Raw genomic sequence first — 21,549 nt, 5'->3', positions numbered from 1 at the left:
GTGTGTGTGTGTGTGTGTGTGTGTGTGTGTGTGTGTGTGTGTGTGTGTAGGTATTTATGTTCATCTGTATATGTTGAGGAATGCATATTTGTGTGAGCTTGCCTCATGTATGTTTAAATTAGCAGTTAATGGTGGAGGGATTTTCAACCACTCTATCTTTTTGCTTTTAGAGATAGGATTTTTCACTATTCCTGGAGCTCAAAAATTGGTCACTCTGGTTGGCTATCAAGGTGCAAGGCTACTCTTGTCTGTTCCTCCCAGCACTGTGATTATAGGTGCCCATCCCTGTACCTGCCTTTGTTTTTTATGTGGCACTGGAGGAATGAAATCAGGTGTTCAGGCTTGCAGAACAAACAAGCATATTACCTTCAGCCCTCAGTAACATCATTTTTAAGGTGTGGGTTTGTGGACTCTGAATGTAGAATGACAGATTATTGTTGATAGTGAATGTCCTAACAGCAAGTGTCACATCCCACTTTTAATATATCATTGTCAAGATTGTTGTCTCCTTGTGTCAAATTACCTTCTGAGGGAAGGAACTAATTTTCTCCGTGTCCAGTGAGAGGAATTTGGAATAAGAAATGTCAGTTTCTGTCCCAAAGCCTATAAACATTTATGGACATGCTTGTTTCTCTTGTGGAATGTCTCTTTGAAGCAGGGATTATTGAATCCAAGTCCTCTGTCCTCTGTTCAATGCTCTGCTAAGCAAGCTATCAAAGCAGATGCTGAGATTCACAGCCAAACTTTGGGCAGAGTGCAAAGAGTCTTGTGGAAGACTAGGGGCATAGAAGGACCTGGAGGGAACAAGAACTCCACAAAGAGACCAACAAAGCTGGGCCCAGGGGAGCCTCCACAGGTTGATGTACCAACTAACAACCATGCAAAGAGAGGACCTAGACCCCCAGCTCAGATGTAGCCCATCTGTGTGGGTCCTGTAGTATGGGAAGCAGGAGTTATCTCTGATATCGACTTGGTTGCCTGCTCTTTGATCACTTCGCTTTTCAGGGTGGTCCTGCCAGGCCACAGAAAAAGACAATTGAGTCAGACCTGATGAGACTTGATAGGCTAAGGTCAGATAGTGGGCGGTGAGGGCTCCCCATCTCTATGGACTAAGGAGAAGAAAAGGGGGAAGAGGGAAGGAGTGTAGGACCGGGAGGAGATGAAGGAGTGGGCTACAAATGAGAAATAAAGTGAATAAATTATAAAAAATTAAAGAAATAATAAAATTCCCTGACCAATTCTGGACCAAATATAGTAGATGGTTCCCCATCAATGTTCTCCTGAGATTATCTTCTCTCAACTATCTTTGAGAGAAGACAGTTATCTTCTCTGCACTGTCTTTGCCCCAGAATTTAATTGCCAGTTAAGAGAACAAGTTCTTCTCTATATCTGCCACAATAAATAGCTTTCTGCAAATTTATGAGTTCATTGTCTCCTCCATTTAAATATTTAGTGAGAGCATATTATAGATATGATTCTCCTGCACCTCATATTCTAGTCAAGAAATGAAGGTTCGGACCAAAATAGATGCATAAGTGATTATATAAAGTATGCAAACGGTGATTGTTGCCATGGAGAGAGAAACAACAGGAAATTGTAAAGTATTTAGGAGGAAATATTTTAGTGATGAGTTTTCAAGTAAAGCTTCAACTACTTGGCATATGAGAAAAGATAGGAAGAATATAAGAGAAAAGGATGATGAACTTAAGGAAAGTTCATACTAGGAGCTAATACCAGCAGTTAAAATACCGGTGCATATTTGATATTCTTTAAAGGCAGGCAAGCAGTACAAGTGGAGCAGATAGAAAAACAAGATAGAGTACGATACCAGGCAAGCAAATAAGCAGCAGTGTTTGAGGATCTGTAACATAGGAGCTATCATGGACTTTTAAGGTATTTTGAAAATAAATTCCTGAGAGAGAGAGAGAGAGAGAGAGAGAGAGAGAGAGAGGTGTGTGTGTGTGTGTGTGTGTGTGCATGCGTGTGCGCGTGCTCGCGCATGTAGCTGTAAATTCATTTTTGCATATTTAAGATAGGAGAGTGGCATAATATTTTATTTTTAATTCAAAAAAGTCCATGTATATTTTGGATAGCTAAGATTTAAGTGTCCCAGGAGTGTAAAAATAGAGATAGTTGGAAATCATAGAGTCAGTAACTGAGAGTGGGTCATGCCATCCCCTGGGGGTCAGTGAAAGCAGAAAGAAAGGTAAGACGTTGGAGATGGAACTAACAGGATTTGTAAATATAAATTAATGTAGGCCACAAAGTAATTGATTCAAACCCTATTTCACATTTGAGGGAATGTGTAGAATGGAACTGTAGCTGAGAAGCACAATAGTAGAATCATATGTCTTCATACGATGGTGTAAAGCTGGGTTGAAGTATTAAGTGTAGTGTACTGGCTGAACAGCTGGGCTGAGCTGCTTGCTACGGACTCAGTGATATGAGAAACTTGGACTGTGGATGCTTGCTTCCTTTCTGGCCCACCCTCATCTCCTCCCCCATGCACTCCTATTCACTTATTTGAAAACTAAATGAGAATAGTAAGGTACCTTTGTCATTGGACTGTCATTGCTTGACAATAGCTAACCCACAGCGGGCCACTGGGATGCTCTAGTGAATTGACTTACTTGAAATAATTCCACAAAGAATTGAATAATAAATTTAATTTAAGTAAATGCATTGGATTATATACTTTTATTTTGTCCACAGTCATTTATAATTCCATCTCTTTCCACTTTATTTCAATGTGCATGCAATGTCTCTTACTCTTAGAAGATAAAATCTCCAAGGATATTATATAATTATGAAGCTATATAATTTCAAGTCAAATTAAATAGGCATCAGAATTTTAGCTGCCATAAGCAAATGCCATTTTTGCCATTTTAGAAATTAAACAGCTCAGATGGAGAATAAAAATCAATGACAAGATATGTTATTTTAGAAGTCAATACCATCCTTTTCCCTTACTGACAGACTAAGTCCAATAACTCAAATGAAATAACTAGTCTGCATTCATAATAATACACAGCAATGGAAGCCAGTATTAAGTGCAAAGGAAACACCAAACTCATTAGATTATCATGCAAACAGATAACAGATTATTGCAATAGAAATATTCCAATTAATGCAATCTTATCAACTCACACAGCATCCCTTTTCTTACTAATGACTGGTATCTCCAAATCTAACATGAAGACATGACTATGAGCAGGGAATGCCACTTCAACTTAGAACCTCAAGAGTAAAAGCTCAACAAACCACTATCATCCTTCCAATGGTACACACTATTATTTTGCTCATGAAACAAAGAGTAAATCTTTAAAAAGTGAACACTTGAGCTTTTCTTAAGGGAGCTGGCCTTTTGTGTACAATACATTTAGTTTTACCTTTCTGATTTCATAAAGAATTATTAGAAACAAAATGTGTTTATAAAAATGGGATGAGAAATAATTGCCCACATTAAGTAGACTGTTATTCATTTAATAAATATATATTGTATGATGTATACTTTTTAGAAATGAGCAATATAATTTTGTAATCTAAGGATAAGCTATGAAGTTTACAATAGCTTATAAGAAATATTAGATGATCCTGATACAAGTGAATGCTTAGATGAATTCAAAGTTAACAATGTCATTTTAGAAATAATATTAGAAAGATATAAAAGGAAATGTAATCTCATAATTGAAGATAATCAAAACATAAAGAAAAAATCTGAGAGGCTAATAAAGGAAAATGAAAAATTAGCTCATAATCAACTTTTAATTTTTCTTCATTTCCAAAGTTTAATTTAAAAAGCGTTTTTAAGCTACAGCCAAACCACTCTGGACATGTCCGATGTCTCTAAAAAGCTCTTTCAAAAACTCATATTTTCCACACCGTCTCAATTTTCCAGAAGACATTGCCCACACTATTCACCACATAGCTTATTCAATCTGTGCTCTGAATATTGGTTGTTACTTATTAAAATTAACACAAGGGAAGATTATAATATATTAGTTGTCACTCATTAGCTAACTCACGAAACGAACAAGCAGGATCAGTTATCAGGCAGAATGGTAATTGCGTTTAAAAAAGTCAGCTTAACCCTTTGGCTGTTGCTCTGTGTGGCACACACTAGCTTCAGGAGAGTCATAAGCTGCATGTGATTCGGCCGGGTCGTCCCTAATTTCTAGGGCTTGAAGCTTCCCGCGGCAAACGTTAAGAGAGCGTCCGTTGTTCATGACTTTTACTAGAACAACTGCTGGAATCTATAGTGATTCTTCCTCCCTCATCAGATTCCTACCTTGAAGAAAAGTAGACAGTATAAATCACAAGCTGTCCTTTACCTTGAAGGCTGGCTCCTCATACACTGTTGAAAGTATGTTTCCTATTTTCTATTGAACAGATGGATGAAAAGAGTTGATTTTATCTCAGACATGCAATGGCAAGAAGGTAGAAGACAGATCAATATCATGCATTTTGAATAGCCATTAATTGAGTTTTATTTTCCACAATCTTTTGCATGGGTGATACTTAGAAGAGGGCAAGGGACTTTTTTTTTTTCTTCAGTTTTTTGTGGGTTTTTTTTTTTTTTTTTTTTTGATTTTTCAACTTGATTTTAAACTTGTATTTTTCATCAAATCTTAGTCCATTCTAAATATTATTCAAAATTTTTAGATCTTCCCCCACCGCCAGATCCCCCACCAGGTCAGGGTTTAAGGCAGCAGATAGGCCCGAACCAGCATTCTGGTAACGTGGAAAACTCAACAGAGAGAAAAGGAAGCTCTCTAGAGAGACAACAAGCAGCCAACTTAGAAGACACAAAGAGCTCATTGGATGGTCCTGCTAAAAGCGCTCTAGAGTGGCAGCGTCAAACCCAGGAGTGGATAAACTCAACAGAACGCCAAGAAGAAACCCGGAAAGCCCCACACAAACAAGGGGTTGGATCAGGTGTGTGCTGCAAAGTCCCAAGAAAGGGTGACTGTTATCACTTGTTTTTCTTACCAGGTATATTAGGAATGGCGCTTGTTTGAGAGTATCTGGACTTGCCTTAAATCCATTCAAACGAGAATTCCACAGAGCTTAACAGCACACATCCGGTGGGGTCCTGCTCCACAAGTTAACCCTGTATAATGCCTTTGAACTTAACAAACTTCCAGCTTTCATCTGGAGGGCTCAGAAAACAGCTTAATGTTATTATCCTTTAATGTCTATACTGAGTATTTTTAAATTCTACTAAATTTAAATACTACCAAATATCTTATTTTTGCATCAATTTAAATCTCAGCCTGCAACTGGTTGATTGAAGTAGCCACTCTTTTGAAAGGGAGCTAACATCTTTCAAAAAGGGAGAATGAATTCAGATCACAAAACTGCAGAGGCATGATCAGGCATCCTACTTCAGAAAGGTAGAACTGAGCTCATAAATTCTCCATATGACTAAATGAAGGCCAATGTTTGCACTTGGATGGGGAGATCTCTATTTTATAAGAAAAATTTTCCAGAAAGTTTCCTAATATAAACTTTATAATTCCTGCTATGATACTATTTGGGGGGAAGTAAATCTTAGTTAGCATAAATGTCTTTTGGTTAAGCATCCACTCTTGTGTAGTGTCTACTGGAAATGAGCACACAGACAGGCAACTTCAGGAAAGCAGCCCTTTATCTATTTTGTATCCATTTGTACTCAGTCTTGTCTAGGTATGTCCTCACCCCCATTGCATATTTCTGAGTTACATTTTGTCACCATGTGATGCTCAAGTTTTGGAAAGTTCTTTTCTGAAAGGGCCAGGAAATGACAATTGCAACATGTGGATTTAATTAAAACACTTTGGAAGTTTACCAGCTGTAAAAGAAACACTGTGTGCCCTTTCTCATTAAAGACTAGCTAAGGAATGAACTGGTCAATTCAATCAGCATATTTTACCCACTTAATCATGACATAGATCCAGAAAATCAGAGGAAACAATAGTGAACTTGGAAAGGATAGAAGACAGGGAGTGACTGGAAAGGAGAAGAACAGTTCTAAGTATTAACATATTGATACATATTGATTTTAACACATAATTTATGTTGGGAGAGACAATATCTCAAAACAACATTAATACATTATAATTAGTGTTTATAATATTTTAATGAAACATAGAACCTTCCAGACAATGTATTTCTGCTCAAGCAATAAAAAGAAATTTAAAAAGATTGTTTAATTTATTAATATATAGTTCCATGTTGAAAATATGAGAAAATATTTCCATAACTTAAACTAAAACAAAAATCATGTTTCTTCAGTCTTAATGGGAAAAATTAAATTGAGCTTCACCGAACTCCAAAAATCATTCTCAGACATTGTTTTTGTTAAGCAAACTATGGTATCTTCAGCAGCTCTCTATTACACTGAATTTAAACCTTGAAAATACTATCCTGTACTTATCCCAAGATCTCGTTTGATTTAATCCCACTCATTGTCTTCTGTAGAAAATGTTGCCTGCATGTGGAAGTTTCTTTAATAACCAGGACCGGTTAAACATCATAATTTTAATTTTGCTCAAATAATGAAATTGCCTATTCTGAGTTTAATAACTAGGATTTGGGTTTTGGCTTGGCACCTGTGCTGCAGTTCATTTGAGTACTTTCTGGTTTGTTTTCCTTTTTAGAGGAGTCCCTGGTGCCATACAGCAAGCCCAGCTTCCCATCTCCAGGCGGGCATAGCTCATCAGGGACAGCCTCCTCTAAAGGGTCTACCGGCCCTCGGAAGGCAGAGGTGTTGCGGGGCAGCCACCAGAGGAACACCAGCGACCTTCTTGACATTGGATATGTGGGCTCGAATAGTCAAGGGCAGTTTACAGGTGAATTATGTAAGTTGGGTTATTTCAAAGGTCATCATGATTTAGAACGAATATTGGGCTCATGGGATCACTATGTTAAACAAATTTCTAAAAGATGGAAAATTTTATCTTCTAAGAAATCAAATTCATTTGCTTCATTGAGGACAGGCCATAAGTTGAAGGATAACTGTTTACAGCAGTATTGATGAAAACATTTCATTGCTAATTCAAGTTGATTTAAACTGAACAAAATTCTTTTAGTGTACATAATTAGTCTTAATTCTTACAAGCGAAATATGGCTCATTCGGTAGGGGGCTTTTGGCCCTTTTTTCACCTTTTTTTATTATTATTGTTAATTACACTTTATTCATTTTGTATCCCCCCATAAGCCTCTCCCTCCTCCCCTCCCGATCCCACCCTTCCTCCCCTATCTGCATGCATGCTCCTCCCCATGTCCACTGATAGGGGAGGTCCTCCTCTCCTTCCTTCTGATCTTAGGATATCAGATCACATCAGGAATGGCTGCATTGTCTTCTTCTGTGGCCTGGTAAGGCTGCTCCCCCCTCAGGGGGAGGTGATCAAACAGCAGGCCAATCAGATTATGTCAGAGGCAGTCCCTCTTCCATCACTATGTAAGCCACTTGGACACTAAACTGCCATGGGCTACATCTGTGCAGGGGTTCTAGGTTATCTCCATGAATAGTCCTTGGTTGGAGTATTAACCTGAGTACAACAAAGAAAGCAAAGCCAGTTGCCATTTGAGAGTTTTGCTTGTTTGGGGGATGGGAGCTGAATACAACGTAGACTTCTTTTCTTCCCGCTCTCGGGAGCTTCTACGAACCTTTTTAGAAGCTCCTTATACTTGAATTAATCTTAATTTTATTTTTATATTTTGAAAATAAAGGGAATGTAAATTCTCCCTAATCTATGTCCTGAAATGAAATGTCAGTTTACTAGTGGCTTTACATCACTGTTGGGATCTAGTTGATCTTGTGATGAGGTGAGCTACTTACAGACCTGCAAAGTCCCGTGTGAATGTGAGTTACCATCACTGGCTACGGCTAAGTTTGCTACCATGCTGGGTTTATATGTTTGGATTCTTTTTCTAATTTACTTTGTGGTAGCTGTGGTCCAATAAGCACTTCAAGAAAACCTCCATGTGAATCACACATCTGCAAGCTCCTCAGTATTTCCTTGTCCCCTTTGACCTTCAAAGGAAATGACTTAAACTCACAAATACAGGACTTAGCTGTTAGTCTTTAGTTATTCTCCCATTACTTTGATTTGATTGCTACTCAGGATAGGAGAATATTTATCGTATGAGAAAGCTATATTTATAACTTTTGTTCTTTCTCTCTTCCAGAGTAACTGAGAGGAGAGGACATACAAAGGCCGTCCGAGGACCATCAGGTCCAAACTCATGGAAGTGATAACATTTAACAGTGCAATGAACAATTTCTTTATTTATGTACTATTAAAAAAAAAAACTGTAAATGCAATGTAAAGACACACAGCCACACATATCCCACCGTTATTTTCTTGTGTTCTTCATTAATTACACCACCCACCTTAACTCTTTCTTGTCAGGAGTATATAAGAAAAAGAAAGAAAGCAAAACTTGCCCTCCAAGAAGAAAAGGATTTTCCTCTGTATATAATTTCTTTTGTGCATTGCTATGCAAGCTCACTCTTTTTAGCTATGTCCATATTATTGTCTGTTCTTATTGGTCTGTTGTACTATATGTGAATTAATGGGCTGTGGTGCCATATATTAACTTTTAATTGTGTAACTTTTATGTTTAAATTTTGCACTGCAATTTTATTTGGTGATAAGCACAAATCTCTACTCCTCATGACATGAAGAAAAGATTGAATGTGAAGGGAGTTTTCTGTACTGTAAGTTAGGTTGGATAATGCTGGTGTAACCAATCCTGTTAGATGGTTTTCATTTGGAGGTGTAGAAATAGGAAGATGTGAAGGAATGCAGATGTTGGCAAAGTCTTCTTGAAACATCAGATATTGAGTCAATTTTAAGAAGCAGAAAGATGGCTTTTACCATTGATAAAAGCAGGGGTCAAAAGAAGGGAGTTAAAGCCTAGACAGAATATGTGTTAAAATATGCTGGTAGCAAAGATGTACTAACTTGCTTTAAAAATATAATTAAAGTTTTATTTAGAATCAACTTTACCTGCCATTGTAATTGACCCATCTGAGAATTACAATGAGCAAACTGAAATCGAGGTGTTCAAGTGATCTGTATTTATATTACAGCTTTAAAAAAAAACAGCATTTTTGAAATACCATAATTAAACTCTCAACTCATTAAATCAAAATATAACATAAAGTTCCCCAAGGCAAACAAGAAAATGAACTCTAGATATTCTAGCAAATAGTAAGAAGCAACTTATTATTAGAACATACTCGGGCTATTATTGAAAATGAGCTCTGTTGAAATATCTTGTTCATCTTTCTAATACATGTACAGTACATACTAGAGGATGTAGCCACATAACTTAAGTTCGTTGCTTTAAACAAAACTAATGAATATTACACACAATTTGTGTTTCTTTTGATTAAAAAGTAAAAATGATGCCACCAAATGTATAGGCAAGTTGTAAGTTCTTAAAAGCAGTGCTCACAGTATGTTCATTTCACAGTTAGTAGATTTATTGGACTAAATATTTTCTGGTACATTCTCAGAAATTGGCTACCAACTAAAATCTGTTTGACCCATTTTGAATGAGTAAATTGGAAAGAACAGTCAAAGGGAGAAAAAAAATGCATGTTTATACACTTTTTAAATAAAACCAAATCTTGTAAGTGGACATTAATAACAGTGTCCTGCCTCATTTGTTTTCACGACTTTGAGAACAAGGAGTTCCTGAACATCACTTATGTATGCTCAATATAAATGTGACTTTGAGATGTATGTTAGCTACTGTACATGTATGTAAGTGAAGTAGATGATAACCTTTCTGAAACTACCACTTATGACATTTTCCCATGTGCTACCTATACAACCCTAAATTCTAGTTCAGCCAATATTTTTTTTATTGTTTTTTCTTATGATATGTTCAATGGATGGTACGTTGAAAAAAATTGTGTGATGGTCAACATATTGAGTTTTCAAATAGGGGACATTTTTATTAAAAATACAGTGTGCATTGTTGGCTCAGATGCTAATACACATGGCATTATCATAGGAAATATATAATGTACATTCATGGTTCTAAGGCTATTGCACCACAGGCAAGCATAGAATGTTACATGCTTCATGGGTGCCAAAATTTTCTTAGTGTCATTTAGTTAACTTACTACACTGAAGGAACAAACAATTCTGATATGCTCTTTAATAACTATCTACCATCAGTGCCTGAATTTTCTGAAGTTTGATGACTCTGGTACAAGGAAATTGGAAAAGTTGAACAGTTTCTGTAGGGAAAAAGGTTTATGTAATTATTGTCAATTCTCAGATGTGATAAATTTAATTTTTCATATATACAATTCCTTATTTCATGGCACCTATTTAAAAGCATAGATCTTTTAAGATATATATTTAGTTGTACATCCATGAATAATATAACTTAGGGTAAAACTTTATTATACCATATGTATGGTAACTGACCTTTGCAGATTATTATCAAACCAGGTCATAAGAAATGATATCTGCAGACTACATGATGTCTCATAGAACAATTCTGGGTTAGAGCAACATGTCTTTCTAACTGTCTTCAATATATTATCATAAGCAGTCATTTTGTCCAGGCAGATTATAGACTGTGATTACTGAAAAGTCTTGTACCCTATATATACCATGAAGACAATATTACATTCTATGGTACTTTGAAGTCAGGCATACTATAAGCATCAGAAAACCTTCATCATGTAGGTGTTTTTATAAATCCACTGGTCCCCAACCATCAGATTGACAGAGGAACAAATACCTCCCTTATGAAAGTCCAATCTCTTTTCATTTTGTCATTGATCGGATGCGACAGAAAAGCTCCTGAGTTCACTCTTCTGTGAGCCTGAGCCTCTACATAAGCCATCAGAAGGAAATCTGGGTGGAAAAGAAACCTCACCTCTTATTCATGGGCAATACTGCTGTGGAGTCATGGCAGACCCAAGCACAGCTTCTTTGTGAACAGGCAAAATCTTAAGGAATGTAATATCAGAGCCCAAACTCAGGTATACCAGTATAAGCATAGGGGTCCTCCTACCCTTTATCATACCATGTTACAAAAGGAAGTTAGGAAACCACAGGGCTATGAAAACAATTAATTCCTTCACAGGATTTGGAGCAAGCTCAAGAAAGTACACAGGAAAGTCAAGACTAATGTGTAAGGCATCACACAACCAAAGGGAAGCAGAATCTTGCAAAAATGCTTCGACTAAGAAAACAGATTAAGTATGTTCTTTATTATAGTTTAATGCTCTACATATTTAAATCCCATTTTCAAAGGGATTTAAATTGCAAGTTTGTATGTGATTTCATGGAACACAATGAAGTCCAACTTAATAAATTTATGCAATTTTTTCATTGATGATAAAACAATAAACACATCAATGAGCTCCCAACTGGATCACATCTCCTGTAAAGTGATCTTGTCAGTATTGAAGATATGCAGAACCATAACTTTCACTAATGTTACTTTGTTCAACGACTTCTATATATTGTGCAGAACAAAAAGAAACTGAACACGTCTTTTCATATTATCTGAGAGGTGAAACTATTTTTACTTTGCTTTGTCATAATGGGTTCTTCAAATGAAACACCATACATTTATAAAAGACATGCAATTTATGAATATTTTTTACTCTCATGACTTTAAAAAGCATTTGTTGTGGTTTTAAAGTGTTTCAAGATAAGGGATTTTGTGGCCGTGGGTAGATTTTTTATACTTTGTTTATAGATGAATTTTTTTCATTGTAGTTTATTTGAGTAAACAAACAGTTTCCCAAATATAAATGTGTTTCATTTGATATTGTTAGATCAGCAAAGAAATTGGCATAAAATCGATCCATAGTGTTGTTGAAGAATTGTGTATTGTGTATTCACTGGGAAAAAATAAAAATATATTCACATTTCAATTTTGTAAAAATGCCATTTATGTAAAACCAATTTGTCTATGGACAAACCAAAAATAGATCCTTGTGTCACTTTTAGAAATCTGTGACTATTTTGTGGCCCATTTAATATCTCTTTTTCTAATTCAGGTATGGATCAGAAGGAACATAGGAAATTATGTTGAGTAGGTTCTCATCATTAAAAGATAATAAAAAAGACAACAAATATTTGAAATTACACATCCTACTCTGTCAGCACTACTTTCCAGATCTATTGCCTCCCCTATAATGACATTTAGATAGGCAATAAACTGAATGAAATGATTTGATCAACAGGAGTGCTATACTAAGTTATTTGGAAAGGTAAGTAAATGTAACTAGAAGCAAATAGCCCCTTTTTGTTTCTTTGTTTAAAAAAAGTTAATGATGTGTCTCTGTTGAGACATGGGGGACTGATGCCTATTATTAACTCAGGGAATGCACATAAAAAATCCTCTCTTGTTGTACTTCATGAATATTTCATTCTTTTTCCACTAAAAAGTACAATTATAGGGCTTGAGTCTTTCCAAAAACATTGTATTAGTGTTTCTAAAAATAATGACCAAAGTAACAATTAAAAAAAAAAAAACTAAAAACTAAAAACCTGTAAAGCACAGAGGGCCTTTGAAATATTCTACTCCACATGGTATCAAAGCAGATGCTGAAACTCATAACCAAACTTTGGACAGAGTGCAGGGAATCTTAGGGAAGAAAGAGGAGACAGAAAAACCCAGACGGGCCAGGAAATCTACAAGGAGAGCAACAAAACCAAAAATCTGGGCACAGGGGTCTTTTCTGAGACTAATACTCCAACCAAGGACCATGCATGGAGATAACCTAGAATTCCTGCTCAGATGCAGCCCATGGCAGCTCAGTGTGCAAGTGGGTTCTCCTACAACTGATAGATAATTTCAGAACAATGACTGATAAAAAAAATCAACTAAAAAAAAAATCAGTAGCCCTCCTTTATTCAAAAGATAACTGAGCTGAAAAAGAAATTAGGGAAGCAACACTCTTCACAATAGCCACAAATAACATAAAGTTCCTTGGTGCGATTCTAACCAATCAAGTGAAAGACTTGTATGAAAAACAAAACAAACAAACAAACAAACAAACAAACAAAAAAACAACTTCAAGTCTCTGAAGAAAGAAACTGAAAAAGATATCCAAAGATGGAAAGATCTCCCATGTTCATGGCTTGGCAGGATTAACATAGTAAAAATGACTATCCTACCAAAAGCAATCTATAGATTCAATGCAATTCCCATCAAAATACCAACACAATTCTTTGCAAACCTTGAAATAACAATTTTCAACTTCATATGGAAAAACAAAATTCCCAGAATATCTAATATAATCCTATACTATAATAGAACTTCTGGAAATATCTCCATCTCTGATTTCAAACTGTACTACAGAGAAACAATAATAAAAGTGGTGTGTTAGTAGCATAGAAACAGACTGGTAGATCAATGGAATCGAATAGAAGACACATAAACCCACACATTTACAGACACAGATTTTTGACATAAACTAAAATCATACCTAGAAAAAAAAAAAAGATAGCATTTCAACAAATGGTGCTGGTATAACTAGATGTCTATATGTAGAAAAATGCAAAGAGATACATACTTACCACCTGCACAAAACTAAAGTCCAAGTGAATCAAAGACCTCTACATAAAACCAGACACTCTACGAATAGTCCTTGGTTGGAGTATGAGTCTCTGGGAAGTTCCCTGTGTTCAAATTATCTTGTTCTGTTGCTCTGCTTGTGGAGTTCCCATCCCCTCCAGCTCTTACTATTTCCCACTTCTTACATAAAATTCCATTCACTCTGCCCATCAGTTGGCCATCAGGCTCACTCTACCGTGACAATGCAGCCAATTTTGATGGGAACTGATAGACTAAGATCAGAAAGGAGAGGAGAACCTCCCCTATCAGTGGACTTGGGGAGTGGCATGCATGCAGAAAGGGGAGGGAGGGTGAGATCGGGAGGGGGGGAGGGAGGGGCTTATGGGGGGATACAAAATGAATAAAGTGTAATTAATAAAAAATTAAAAAAAGAATAAAGAAAATTGAGACTAGAAAAAAAAAACAAAAAACAAAAAACAAAAAAAAAAAACAGACACTCTAAATCTGTTAGAGGAAATAGTCTGGAAAACCCTTCAATGCATTTAAAAGTACCTTAAGGAGCACATAATGAAAAGTACCATAAAGTTCTTCAGTTACATTTATTTTAGGTAAATAAGTAGGGAATATGATACTATGAGTATAATTATAAATAATGTATACAGTAAAATGAAATACATATATACATGTATATACATATATCTATGTCTATATATCTATCTTTCCATATATAGATATAGACAGAGATAAATATAAATAGATATATACATGTATATATGTATTTAACATATATAGACATAGATATAAATATATACCAGTTACCAGAATGTCAAATGACAGAAGATTGAGAAAACCACCATTTCTTTATTGGATATCTATTGTGGAAAAAAACAAGACAAGGAAACTGTGCATAAGTATCAAAAGAGTTCATGCAGTTTTTCCTTAATTATTTTATGTGTTAACTCAATAAAATATATGACGTGGTACACACACAAAAGGTACTAGTATATACCTTCAATTTATGAAAACATACTTTATTGTATTTTTTAAAATGAGTAAATTCCATGAAAATGAGTTTATTATAAACCTTAACTATATTTATTAAGTTATATAAGCTAAATAGATAATTTTTAATTAATTTTTTACATTAATTATATTTTATTTGCTTTGTAACCCAGCAGTAGCCCCTTCTTCATTCCCTCCCAATCCCACCCTCCCTCCCTCATCTCCTTTCATGCCCCTCTCCAAGCCCACTGATAGGGAAGATCCACCTCCCCTTTCATCTGATCTTAGTTTATCAGGTCTCATCTGGACTGGCTGCAATGTCCTCCTCTGTGGCCTGGCAAGGCTTCTCCTCCCTCAGGGGGAGGTGATCAAAGAGTTAGCCACTGAGTTCACGTCAGAGACAGTCCTTGTTCCCCTTACTAGGGTACCCACTTGGAGACTGAGCTGCCATGGGCTACATCTGAGCAGCATTTTAGGTTATCTCCATGAATGGATCTTGGTTGGAGTATCCATCTCAGAAAAGATCCCTGGGCCCAGATATTTTGGTCCTGTAGCTTTGTGGAGCTCCTGTTCTCTCTAGCTCTTACTAACTCCTCCTTCCTTCATATGATTCCCTGCACTCTGCCCAAAGTTTGGTTATAACCCTCAGTATCTGCTTTGATACACTGCTAGGGAGTCTTTCAGAGGCCCTCTGTGATAGGCTCCTGTCCTGTTACTTGTTTTCTACTTCTTCCAATGTCCATCCCCTTTGTTTTCTAAGTGAGGATTGATCCTCTTACAGAGGGTCCTCCTTCTTGTTTAGCTTCTTTAGGTGTACAGATATTAGTATGTTTATCCACTTATAAATGAATATATACTGTGTTTCTTTCTGCTTCTGGGATACCTCACTCAGGATGATCTTTTCTAGATCCCACCATTTGCCTGCAAATTTTATGATTTCCTTGAAAGTACCACAATTTCTGTATCCATTCCTGTGCTGATGGACATCTGGGTTGTTTCCATAGCAGATCTTTGGCTAAATTTTATTTCCCAGAAGAAATGTGAAATAAAGCTAAACACTAACCAAAATTAGATTTTATGCGTTAAAGAGGAAAGACAATTTTAAAAGTTTAGCTAATATGTTCAAAGTTCACACTTGTGTACACGAACACACACACAAATATTCAGGCTTCAGCCTCATAAAATGGAAGGAATTGGGTGATACGGTTTGTCATGTTCTACTTATTGTCATCACTATGTGAATCATTTAAGAAGAATAGGGATGGGCGTTAGTCTTTGCTTCATCTAGTCAACACAATGGTTTTTGCAGTGTATGACTATGGGAGAATGTGTGTGGGTGTATGTGCACGATTTTGTGTGCTTGTGTGTGTGTGTGTAGATACATTATTGCATATTTCCAAAATACCTGATATTATTAAGGTATCTGATTATATCATCATGAAACTAAACTTTGCCTTATTGATATACTATGTATTTGAGTGTATGAATTATATCAGAATCAAAGAAAGACACACTGCACTCAACTACAATGATTTTGAGCAAGACTTCATTTACCTCAGGCCACTGCTGCTGTATTGCCCTGGGATAGCTGTGCCAGGTATCCTTTACCTGAATGAAATGCCTTGCTATGTTTTTCTAAGCAAAGTTTTCAATAGTTTGCACCAGACTAACCTGCTTCTTTGACTGTTTACTCACTTAATTTGCAAGCAGAAATAGTGATTCTGAACTTAAATTAAATATCTGGAGTACTTGAAAGCATAGTGACCTTTGTCTTCAGAAGCAGATTAATATCTTCCGTTAAATCTTGCCCTAGTTTCTAGGAATGTATCATTTGATGAATGATTTATACTAAGAGAAAAGAACAATAAGCAAAGCTTTCAGATAATTTCTCAATCAGTAATCTCTGTGGCACCTTTATTCCCAGCTCTCACTACCCTCATAGTATTCATGTTCCCAGACATTCTCAAAATGGTCTATGGAATATCAGTAAATATTTAAAAATAAAAAAACACAAGGAATTAAAGCCCATGGTTGAATACATAAGGATATTTCTATACTTACTGACTTCTTTACAATGATATTAAAATCTTTAAAAATAATTAAAATTACATTTATTTGTATGTGTGTGAATGCCTGTGGGTGTAAGTGCCATGGCACAGACATAGAAGACAGAAGACAACATGAAGTGTCAATTCTCTCCTTTTACAATGTAGCTTCAGGGATCAAATTTGAGTTGTCAGACTTAAAGGCAACAGCTTCTTTCTTTTTTTTATTAATTACACTTTATTCACTTAGTATCCCCCCATAAGCCCCTCCCTCCTCCCTTCCCAGTCCCACCCTCCCTCCTCCTTCTTCACGCATGCCTTTCCCCATAGTCCACTGGTAGGGGAGGTCCTCCTCTCCTTCCTTCTGATCTTAGTCTATCAGATCTGATCAGGAGTGGCTGTATTGTCATCTTCTGTGGCCTGGTAAGGCTGCTCCCCCCTCAGGGGGAGGTGATCAAAGAACAGGCCAATCAGATTATGTCAGAGACCGTCTCTCTTCCCATTACTATGGAACCCACTTGGACACTGAACTGCCATGGGCTACATCTGTGCAGGGGTTCTAGGTTATCTCCATGCATGGTACTTGGTTGAAGTATGTGTCTCTGGGAAGACCCTTGTGTTCAAATTTTCTGGTTCTGTTGTTCTCCTTGTGGAGTTCCTGTCCTCTCCAGATCTTACTTACCTCTACAGATCTTCCCATTTCTTATATAAGATTCCATGCACTGAGCAACCTCATCAGTGATGGTGTTCAAAGCATGACAATGAATGTTTTTTTTCTAGAGGATCTTACGACAATGGTGCTATGTGAAATGCATTTTGAAAAATAATTTCTGAGGAATTGCCATATGTTTTATGACCCCAGACTTCATGTTAGAGTGCTATTGTATGTTATTCTTTGATGATTTTTATTTTAAAGTAAATATTAAGATATGAGAGGGAAAACATGCAAATATTAGAGGAGATAATGGAAAATCATATTCAGTGGGAAAGTATTTCTTTAAATTGTTTCCCAAAGTGAGACTTCTGTACATTGCTTCAACGAAAGGTAGGACGGTGCAGAGGTCTTTAGGCATACATGATTTTTTTTAACATTACTGACTTGTAGTCTGCAATTTAATCATTGAAGCACACCTATTATCTTCACTAAGTTCAACTCACAGTTTCCCCGTAACAGGATGTTTTCTAAGACTAGTGTTTCATCATTCTCAGGCATCAAGTGAAGTGAAACTTTGCTAAAAGTAATAGTAAGCAGCATAAAATTTGGGAATGTGATGTTTATCTCAGCAAGATAAACACAGCTAACTAAGTCTTAAGAAAAGTTGAAAGATAGTAATTTAGTAATGACAGAAATCAGAATACTCATAAGAGAGAAAAGGGAGGATTTTTTTTTTCCACAAACACAAAATAAAAGCATGAGAAATAAAAGTGGATTTTCAGGTATATTTATTTTAGTTTACTTTAGTTGTTATAATAACAACAGATCAGTGTAATGAATACATTAAAATATTCAAATTAATTGATTTGGGAAAAATATGTTACTGAGTAAATATTATTTTCATAATAGGCTATGTCAGGGAAGTAAGAGCAGCCCAAGGGAGAAAGGTGCATGAGGGCTTTTTCAGTAAGTGCACAAGGATTACATTCTTACCCATCTTTCAAAGGGAGGAAAAAGTCTACAGACATTAGAGACAATTCCAAAAGAAGAAGATAAAAAAATGGTGATCCATGACTGAAAATGAAAAGGTATTTAAATTATATATTAACCCATTACAAATGTGTTTAAAATTTACGTAATATTTATATAAATGTGATATAGATTACTCTTTGTTCACATTTGTAGTGTACGTAATATACAAGAAAGCCACTTCTTCAGTTGCAGAATTCAAAATAAATTTTAAAAATATTAACTAAGGATTAAAAGCTATTTTCTCCAATAATTTTTAAATTGAAAGTATGCTGTACATATTCTGATATTTGATGTAAAATAAGCATAATTCTTAAAATGTACAACATAGTCAATGAATAAAGTGGAAACACAAATGTGTACATGTGTACTTAAATACATATATACATATGTGCACACTCCTATAGGAAGATGGGGCAGAGCAGGGGTGGTGGATGATTCCAGGAAAACAGCATCTTCCAGAATGATGCTACTTTTTTTACAGGCTGATGATCATATGAATTCATAGAAATTATGACTGCATGCACAAGATCTGTAATAGTTGAAGCCAAAAAAAAGTCCCATACTGAAAGGGAAGTGAACAAAAATATCTACCCCTAGCCAAGAAAATATGTACAAGTAGTAAATTCTGAAACAGCAAAACAAAACAGTTTTATCCGCCCCCCCCCACCGATGGAATGACTTTGAATATATCAACCACACGCCAGTTAAGCCACGTGTTCAGTAATTGATCAGCAGTCTTCATGGGCGTGTGAGTGTATGTTTGGTTGATTATGGATTTGTGTTTTTGTATTTTTAGTTTTTTTTTTTTTGTATTGTTTTGGAGGAGCCTTGCTTTATTTTGCTTTGAGGAGAATGAGAGGGAGACACAGAGACAGAGACACAAAGTTGGTTGGAGAGGCAAGTGGGCAGTATTTGGAAAGATCTGGGTGAGGGTAAAGAATATGATCAAAATATATAGCAATGCTAAAAATAAGTTTTAGATGTAATAAAATAGAGAAAACAACTTTAAATCCTTCAAACCCAGGTCAGGATAAAGGTACTTAAGGGGATGATAAAAGGCCAAATTCCAAAACCCTGTCAGTTCCTTCTACTCAATGCTATGAGCAGGTTCCATTCAGTTGCATCACAGACTTCTCATGTGATATACCAACCATTATTGTCTCCCTGGCCTCCATTTTTAAAAAATCACTTATTGACTCACAAATTTAATTCAGGAACATTTGTCATCTTGGATACTTCATTTTCTCCTACTCTAGTGTTAAAACCATGCCTGTTTCATAAAATTATGTCTTAAACTGCACTATAATATTTCTTTAAATGCTAAGATCAGGCTCTCTTCAGTTGTGTCACAGACCAACAACAAAAGGTTTGGAAATATGAAAAATAATTAGAGTATAGGACTAAATATGAGTAAGTATGGAGTGGCAAGATACAATTAATCACCCATTTGGCTCAAAATCTTCTCTAAAATTACTCTGTAGTAATAAAATGCACATGAAATAAACTTTTACCTTATCTGAGCATTGAGTAGAAAGAGCTGATGGGGCTATCTGAGAGGGGAGGAAACAAATGTAACACAGTGTGTTAAGCTATAGAAAAATGTTCTGTGGTGAGGGACCCAATTATTCATGCAGCATTTGCATTTCATAGAATCTAACCTATCATAAATATGTAATATGGTGCTCCACAGCAAAAAGAAAATGGACCTGTTACTCAAGCACTATGAGTCAAGCTAAGAATCTCGGACAGAAAATGTGTTCTGAAGTTCTCTTTTTCCAGGACAAGAAATTTAATGGAGACCTAATTTTCCCAAGAGAAAGTACGAATCCACCAGGTCGTCTAGCATATTAAATACTGAATAAATATAGAATAGAAAATAGTAAGTGAAAAATGGAAAAGCCAATGGTACAGAATGGTGACATGACATGACTACAGAGATGGTGTCATTAATGTCTGGAATCATTAAACACCTGATGAAGTTCAAATGGTTTATCATATCCAGTTCCCTAGCTTGTTTTCATTTTCTGAGGAGGAAAGGATACCACATAGTTGGTACTCAAAGGAGATTCTAGCCTTTGGGATATGAAGAGTCAACTCCAACAACACCTATGAAGTCAAACCTTCTATTTGCGTGTTGAAACTCAAAAGAAAAAGTGCTAGGAAAGCCTAAATCTACAAACAAAATAAATAACACAAATAAAATGGAGTGTGAAATATTTGTGTGTAGTATAATTTCGTAAAAACTTCAAGAGGAAATGCCAGACAAGAGCGTAATGTGACCCACTCAGATGAGCACCGTGTCAGAGTGACTTTTTACACATACGCTATTGAATGCAGCAGAGGCAAACCAGACCCAAAGGCTCAAACGGGAACTTGATTAGAGAAAATTAACAACAAAAGACGATGAATATAAATCTTGCAATAATCTGCCCGAGGATCAACCACAAAAGGAACACAGACACATAAAGCTATATCCTGGAAAGAACAGATGAATGACAACAAAGATAATGGTGGGCAATAAAACTTCAAGAGAAAACTGGAATGGAAAATAAAATGTGGTCTTTCTCCCTCCCTCCCTCCTGTCACATCTCCCCCAAGACCATAATGAGTTGTCGATTATCTCTTATTCAAGACCAACAACAAAAAGGTTGGAAGCATGAAAAATAATTAGAGTATGGGACTAAGTATAGGTAATTATGAAGTGGCAAGATATAATTAATCATCCATTCCCTGAAAGTCTTCTCTAAAATGACTCTACAGCTATAAAATGCACAAGAATTTACTTTTTTATGATTTTCCTACACAAACTCACATATAAATAACATATACACACAAACACACACACACAAACTGCAAATAAAACTGTTGGCTTGAAGTATATAAACTTCCTATAAATCTCAGGGAAATATTCAACACACATTTGAACATGAGTTTGTAATAATAGCTCTCCAGGTAAAAGTGTACCTGTTGAGTCATTATTTGATATCTCTCTCTGTGTGTCATTTTAATTTATTACTGGCGATTTCATGTTTTCCATGTTGAAATTCTGTGTTGTTGAGTAAAAAAAAAAAAAATGTTTTGTTTTACTTAGTTTTTAAAGACATGTCTTGGCCACTGAAGTTTGGGAAATGTGCAGTACAAAGATGTCAAGACCTTTCTTCCCATTTCAACAGGCAATCTTTAGCAAAACACTGAATTAGGCTGTGTAGATAGTGAATTGATTTGAAAATACTAGTATGAATTCCTCTACTAAATGAAGTTGCCTA

General features: G+C 35.9%; 1 protein-coding gene across 9 annotated transcripts in view; it reads left to right on the top strand.

The window, feature by feature from the left end:
* Robo2 (roundabout guidance receptor 2) overlaps positions 1–11,236 on the top strand; it is a 526,320-nt gene extending 515,084 nt beyond the window's left edge. For 4 of the 9 annotated variants that reach the window (XM_055617840.1, XM_055617838.1, XM_055617839.1 and 1 more), the window contains 2 exons: positions 6,639–6,839; positions 8,174–11,235. In XM_055617840.1, the coding sequence (XP_055473815.1) occupies positions 6,639–6,839; positions 8,174–8,175 (203 nt within the window). In that variant the 3' untranslated portion in view covers positions 8,176–11,235. Of the gene's footprint in view, positions 1–4,662; positions 4,936–6,638; positions 6,840–8,173 lie in introns of all 9 variants that reach the window. The other 5 variants (XM_055617835.1, XM_055617832.1, XM_055617837.1 and 2 more) reach the window with 3 other exon arrangements.
* The last annotated feature ends 10,313 nt before the right edge of the window (positions 11,237–21,549 follow it).

This window comes from Psammomys obesus, unplaced genomic scaffold (genome assembly GCF_907164565.1).
Source record: "Psammomys obesus unplaced genomic scaffold, mPsaObe1.curated_primary_1811, whole genome shotgun sequence".
Lineage (NCBI taxonomy): Eukaryota > Metazoa > Chordata > Mammalia > Rodentia > Muridae > Psammomys > Psammomys obesus.
The sequence above is the reverse complement of the archived record's forward strand: the minus strand, read 5'-3'. Positions and strand labels throughout refer to the sequence as shown.